This window comes from Zootoca vivipara, chromosome 13 (genome assembly GCF_963506605.1).
Source record: "Zootoca vivipara chromosome 13, rZooViv1.1, whole genome shotgun sequence".
In the NCBI taxonomy this organism is placed as follows: Eukaryota; Metazoa; Chordata; class Lepidosauria; order Squamata; family Lacertidae; genus Zootoca; species Zootoca vivipara.
In genome coordinates, this window is record NC_083288.1 from 53,188,926 (window position 1) to 53,195,676 (window position 6,751).

Below are 6,751 nucleotides of genomic sequence, written 5' to 3' on the forward strand. Positions count from 1 at the left end.
TGCTCACAGCAGCTTCGCTCACTCGCCCGCCTGCTCCCCTTGTGCCTTCGACTGGCACTGAGAAGCTGCGCTGAGAAAGCCCTGCGGTGAATGCTTTGGGACTGATTTTAAGGACCGAAAAAAGGGGCTGCGGCTATAAGTGGAACCAAGGTACCACTGTACTCTGATGGAATACAGTACAGTTTGTACCTTGGTTTTCGATCGTAATCCGTTCCGGAAGAACGTTCAACTTCCGAAAAGCGTCCGAAAACCAAAGCAGTTACTTCTGGGTTTTCGGCCTTTGAAAACTGGAACATTCGACTTCCAAGACATTCGGAAACCAGGATGGCTATTTCTCTGTCTCCACAGTCAGGAAGAGGTGCTTCTGAATCCCAGTCGCTGGAGGGGAGAGTGTTGCTCTTGTGCTCGGATCCTGCATACAGGTTCCCCATTGAGGCATCTGGCTGGCTTCTGTGAGAACAGGACCCTGGGCTAGGAGAACGATGGACCTGATCCCCCAGGGCTCTTATGGGAGGGTGCACACACACACACCCCGCTGCTCCAGCCCCCTCTTCCTCTCTCTCAGCCCCCGTTCTTCCTCACCCTTCAGGGACAAAAGGAAAAAGCATCTCCAGAAGGCAGCGTTGCTTTTCTCCAGCTCTGCACATTACGAAGGGCTCTCTGGACAAGGAGGCCAGGAAGCCGTTGCGTCAAGTCCGCAGGATCCCCTGCACTCAATCATTTGCTCAAGGCCTCTCGCCTTCACCCAGCAATGTTGCGGGTGCCACAAATAAGAAGTGGAGACCATTATATATATATCGTTAAGCACCTTTATAGATATAGATATATAGGTGCTTAACGAGGGGAGGGAAAGAAGAGGAGGCCCCTCCCCACCCACTGTGACGTGGGGGGATCATGCCTGAATGTGGGGTGCAGGCCAGATGAGCCTGGCAATGACCTCTGTCCGGCCCCTGCCCAGAGGGCAGGATCTGAAGCAATGGGTTCAAATGGCAAGGAGATTCCAGCACAACTTTAGGAAGAACTTCCTGGCAGTGCCATTTGGCGGTGGCACAGAAGGTGGCGAGCTCTGCTTTGTTGGGGTTTTTTAAACACGTTGGGTGGCCCCCTGCCAGAGAAGTTTTAGTTGTGTGGTTCCTGCATCAAACAAGATGGACCAGATGACTTTTGGGGGTACCTTCCAGTTCTATTATTTCCCCACACTCTGTTGCCAAGGGAAATCTCCCCCAGGGGGTACCGAAGCAAACCCTTTCAGCCTCTCTCACAACTTTTGCAGCACATTCCTGCTCCTTCCAAGTAATCCCATCCCCCCCCCTACTATCTAGTCTTGTTCAAGAACTGGGCTGGACCCCGCTAAAAAACACAGGTTAATTCTCAAATGGTCAGAGACCACTGGGTTTATAGAATCCTAGAATTGTTGAGCTGGAAGTAGTCACAAGAGTCATCTAGTCCAACCTCCCCCCTTGCAATGCAGAAACCTTTTTTACCCAATGTGGGGCTCAAACCTATGACTGAGATGAAGAATCTCACAGGGAGGCATCTGAAGCAGTGGGGGTGACTTCCTCTGACCCCTTTTTCTGGCTGCAAGCTAGAAGTTTATAAAAATAATGCATCGCCTGGATTGATAAAGTAGCTAGAGAAATGTTTTTCTCCCACTGGAACTCATGGTCATGCCCTGAAGCTGAATGCTGGAAGCTGCCGGGCAGACAAAATCCTTTTTCACGCACTGCAGATTTAAGCTATGGAACTCCCTGCCACTGGAGGCAGGGAAGGCCACCAACCTGGATGGCTTTATAAAAGAGGATTATTCCAAAATATACAACAGTTCATACCCATTACAAAGTATATATATTTTTTATAAAACGCTCAAATAAAACAGCTATATCATCTAAAAATAAAATAAAAGAAAGACAGAAGAAAGGAAAAGAAGAGAGCGGACACTCGTGGCTAGCGCGGCGGTGGAGGGTGTGCTGCGGACACTCGTGGTCGGGGCAGCGGTGGAGGGTGTGGTGCGGACACTCGTGGTCGGAGGAGCGGTGGAGGGTGTGGTGCGGACACTCGTGGTTGGAGGAGCGGTGGAGGGTGTGGTGCGGACACTCGTGGTTGGAGGAGCGGTGGAGGGTGTGGTGCGGACACTCGTGGTCGGAGGAGCGGTGGAGGGTGTGGTGCGGACACTCGTGGTCGGAGGAGCGGTGGAAGGTGTGGTGCGGACACTCGTGGAGGGCAGTGTCGTGTGGATAATGGCGTGGGGCTCAGTGGATAATGGCGTGGGGCTCTCCCCCCAGGTGCCCTCTTCGCCCCCGTCGCTGTCTCCCGCGGGCCCCTCGCAGTGCGCCTGGAAGTGCATGACGGGGCGCCCCTTCTCGGAAGCGGGCGCCTGGCACTCCACGCTCTCGGGCTTGTTCTCGGTGATCTCCTTCCCGGGGCCTTGAACGCGAGTATACACGCTGGTCTCGTACTCCAGGATGTAGTCACGCAGGTAGACCAGCTCGCAGTCGCACACCCAGGGGTTCTCCGCCAGGTAAAGGTAGGCGAAGTAGTTCTCGGGGAAGAAGCCGTCGGGCACCCTCTTCAGCCGGTTCCTCTCCAGGCGCAGGATCTCGAGGTTGCCCAGCCCGGCCAGCAGCTCCCGGGGCAGCTCCTCCAGCAGGTTGTCGGCCAGGTCCACGTCCTTCAGCTTCTCCAGCCCCTCGAAGGCTCCCTCGGGCAGATCCCGGATCCCATTGCCCTCCAGCTCCAGATCATCCAGATTGCGCAGGGCGCGGAATCCTCCCGCGGGCAGCTGCGAGAGCGCGTTGTGCACCAGGGCCAGGCGCTTCAGCGCGGGCATCCCCTGGAAAGCGGGCAGGCTCTTCAGCCCGTTGACTGACAGGTCGAGCTGCTGGAGGCCGGGCAGCGAGGCGCCGCCGGTGTCCAGGGCGGTCAGGCTGTTGTTGGACAGGTCGAGCTCCACCAAAGCGCTCAGGTGCTGGAAGGAGGCCAGCGAGACGCGGCTCAGGCGGTTGGAGCCCAGCAGCAAGATGCCCGTGTCCTTGGGCAGCCCGGCGGGGACGCTGCTCAGCCCCTTCCCCACGCAGCTCACCTGGAGCAGGTCCTTGATCTTGTTCATCTCGGACTCGCAGGGGGGCGCGGCGTCCGGGGCTCCGGCCACGAGGGTCGCCAGAAGGACGCTCAGGGCGCACGGCAGCATCTCTGGGGAGGCGGGGAGAGAGGAAGGCATTCAGTCACATACGGTAGGAGCCAACTCAGCCGCCATGGGTGCTGCTTGGGCACCCAGAATAATAATATTGTGGGGGCCGGGCACCCAGAAAGTCAGGGAGCAAAGCTGGCAGGCGGCGGTGGTCCGGCCTCCAAGAGAGAAACAGTTCAGCTCCGCCCTCCGCATCCAGCAAGCGAGGCGCCCTTTTCGCGGGGGGCTCGGACACAGGCAGAAAGAAGGGTGCCTCGCGGAGAAGGGTGCGTCGCTGGCCGCAGAGAGAAGGGGGAAGAGGAGCTGCCACCGCTGGCCGCTGCAACACGGACATGCGATGCCACAGGTACATGCCTGCCCACGGCGCGTGTGACATCGCGCACACGACTTGCAGGCATGTGCAGGTGACGTCACACGTCTGCGTTACGATGGCGCGCACCCACGATCCTGAGGAAGAAGAAGAAGAAGAAGAAGAAGAAGAAGAAGAAGAAGAAGAAGAAGAAGAAGAAGAAGAAGAAGAAGAAGAAGAAGAAGAAGAAGAGGAGGAGGAGGAGGAGGAGGAGGAGGAGGAGGAGGAGGAGGAGGAGGAGGAGGAGGAGGAGGAGGAGGAGGAGGAGGAGTTTGGATTTGATATCCCGCTTTATCACTACCCGAAGTTGTAGGCCAAAACATCTGGAAGGTCAAAGGTTGCCTATACCTGCCTTAGATACATGGTTTAAGCTCAGTGTTGTCAACAGTGACTGTCCAGTGTGGGGTTTGAACCTCCTGCATGCAAGGCAGGGGCTCTTGCGCTGAGCTACAGCCCTCCCCCTAAAAACAGAAGGAGGAGGAGTAGGAGTTTGGATTTGATATCCCGCTTTATCACTACCCGAAGGAGTCTCAAAGCGGCTAACAATCTCCTTTCCCTTCCTCTCCCACAACAAACACTCTGTGAGGTGAGTGGGGCTGAGAGACTTCAGAGAAGTGTGACTAGCCCAAGGTCACCCAGCAGCTGCATGTGGAGGAGCGGAGACGCGAACCCGGTTCCCCAGATTACGAGTCTACCGCTCTTAACCACTACACCACACTGGCTCTCTGGGATGTCAGGGGGAAAGGGCGCAGCGATGGCGCGTCTGCTGAGCTTGAGCGCGTCGCCTCGAGGCTGGAACAGGCCGAGCAAGGAACAAGGTTGTCTCTGAGCACGTGCAGAATACTGTTCCTTCTCCTTGGGAAGCCAAGCCAGCAGAGTTTATGCTTTACGTCTGCATGCTGAGAGAGGCGTGCGTTCCTCCCTGACCCTTTCTTTTGGGGGGGTGCCTCTGGGGCTTCCATCCTGCAAGCAACTGCAGAAGCACCACTGCCGTGTCCTCCGCCCAGCCTACACCCAGGATCCCGAGGGGCAGGCCAGGGGGGGAGGGCCTCTGACGTCAGAGCAGGGGTCCTATGAGCCCCCGAGCCAACTGCATTCTGTTTCAGAGGTGGTTTTCCAACAGGCAATGGAGGGAACTATATTCCATCACACCACGGAACTTGTAGGGACCCCCAAGGGGCATCTAGTCTAGCCCCCTGCTATGCAACCAAACATTTCTGCAAGCGATTCTGAGTTAGGGTGGTTTGCTTGTCGCCCTCTCTCACACACCACACCCACGCAAACCTTCATTTGGGCTGATGCTGTTCGCTAGACTGGATGAAACCTCAAATGTCCAGATGCGCCCCAAATGACAGCTCGGTTGGCTTTTGACCCTCCAAGCAGGGAAATGGCTTTGAGGTGCCTCTCGGGGGCGATCCAGAAACACAGGCTGGCCTCGTGGGGAGGCGGGGGGGGGGGGAGAGTCTTCAGGCTCCGGGTCTTACCTCTGAATTCCAATGGGAAGCCCCAGGAAGCTTGAAACCCAACAGCCGGAGAAGGGGGAATCCCTGCCCTTGGAGAAGCAAGTCTCCTCTTCTGGCGAGGAGAGACAACGGTGAGTTTAATGAATCTCTTCTGCCACTTGTGCCCCTCCTCCGGCTCTCGCTGGACTACAACTCCCATCATCCCTGACCATTGGCCACGCTGGCTGCTGGGACTGTTGCCTTGGAAGCTGGGTGCCCCTCTGTCAAGGATGCTTTAGTTAGTTCAAGTTCTTGCATCGCAGGGGGTTGGACTAGATGACCCTTGGCTCCCTTCCAGCGCCTTATTTCTGCAGTTGTTATGTTACTTAAAGTCATTTTTAATTATATTGTGTTTTGATGCTGCAGCCCGTCCTGGGACCTTGGATGAAGGTTGGGTAATCAATCAATCAATCAATCCTGACTTCGGAACACACAAACACTCCATTTTCCAGGGTACGCGGCACAAGCTTTCTCACCACAGCTAAGAACATGGCTTCCCCTTCTCATTACAGCCTGGCGAAGAATTCTGTTGCATCCAAAAGCTTGTCCGCTGCTATTGCGGCGGGGTTAGGAAGAGCAGGCCGTGTGGTCTGCCAGCAGAACTCCCTGACCCCCTGCAAAAAAATAAATGTCTTCCACACACCCCGAATCTTACCTTCCTCCTGTGCTTCTCCCGGTCACACTCAAGACTTGCTTGCTCGCTGGCACCCTGACTTGAACCCACAGCCCGATCTCCTGTGCCCTGAGCAACAGAAGACCCACATAGTCCACACCGCCCGCCCGCCCCTTTCAGTGCCCTCCCCGATCAAAAGACACACTGGAACTTTCCTTAGGAGAGGAACTGAACCGAAGTCTGCCAGCGTCAGATTATCGTGCCCTGCCTTGGTCGCCACACCTCAGAAAGGGCTCCCTCCCAGCACCCGGGGTTTAGTGTGGCAGCAGCCAGCCTGTGGAACTCCCTGCCTCTTGAGATCCAGCAGGCACCTCCCCTGCATTTTCAGCACCTGCTAACAACAGACAAGCCTGCCCCCAGTCACTTAGAAAATTGAGTGTAAAATAGTTTCGGTGCTTTAATCTTTTAAAGGACGGCCATGAATTTCTCCCTCTCGATTTCCTGGTTTTGTCTCCTTTTGCAAACCTCTCCAATGAGTGTCCTTTTTATTTTATTACAATCAAGGGGCGTATATATGTTTTGTGAAATGAATAAAGTAGGAAATGAATGAGACAGCAGCAGCCCCGCTCCCGGCTCACTCGTGATTCCCAGTCACCGGGGTTCAAAACTATTCCACTGTAAACAAGAAAAGACACGGGCTTCTGGAATACTGTGTCCAATTCTGGGGGCCCCAATTTAAGAAGGACTCTGACAAGCTGGAAGGTGTGCAGAGGAGGGAGACCAAGAGGATTAAGGGTGTGGAAACTAAGCCTGATGAGGAACGGTTGAAGGAGCTGGAGATGTTTAGCCTGGAAAGAGTCTGGGAGGGAATATGAGAACCATCTTCAACTATGTGAAGGGCTCTCCCATGGAAGAGGGAGCAAACTTGTCTTCTGCTGCTCTGGAGGGCAGGACTCGAACCCATGGCTTCAAATGACAAGAAAGGAGATCACCATGAAACATGAGGAAGGACTTTCTGATTGGAAGAGCTGTTTGACATTGGAACAGATGACCTTCGAAGTTGGCAGTCTCTCCTTCCTTGGAGGTTTTTGAAGAGATGC

General features: G+C 55.3%; 1 protein-coding gene across 1 annotated transcript; it reads right to left on the reverse strand.

Annotated features, from left to right (window-relative positions):
- Positions 1 to 1,315: 1,315 nt before the first annotated feature.
- Positions 1,316 to 5,801, reverse strand: GP1BA (glycoprotein Ib platelet subunit alpha). Its single transcript, XM_060281960.1, has 2 exons — positions 5,694 to 5,801; positions 1,316 to 3,189 (listed from the first exon to the last, which is right to left on the reverse strand). Exon 2 carries the CDS (start codon positions 3,185 to 3,187, stop codon positions 1,886 to 1,888), a length of 1,302 nt encoding a protein of 433 aa, XP_060137943.1. The 5' UTR covers positions 3,188 to 3,189; positions 5,694 to 5,801; the 3' UTR covers positions 1,316 to 1,885.
- Positions 5,802 to 6,751: the final 950 nt, after the last annotated feature.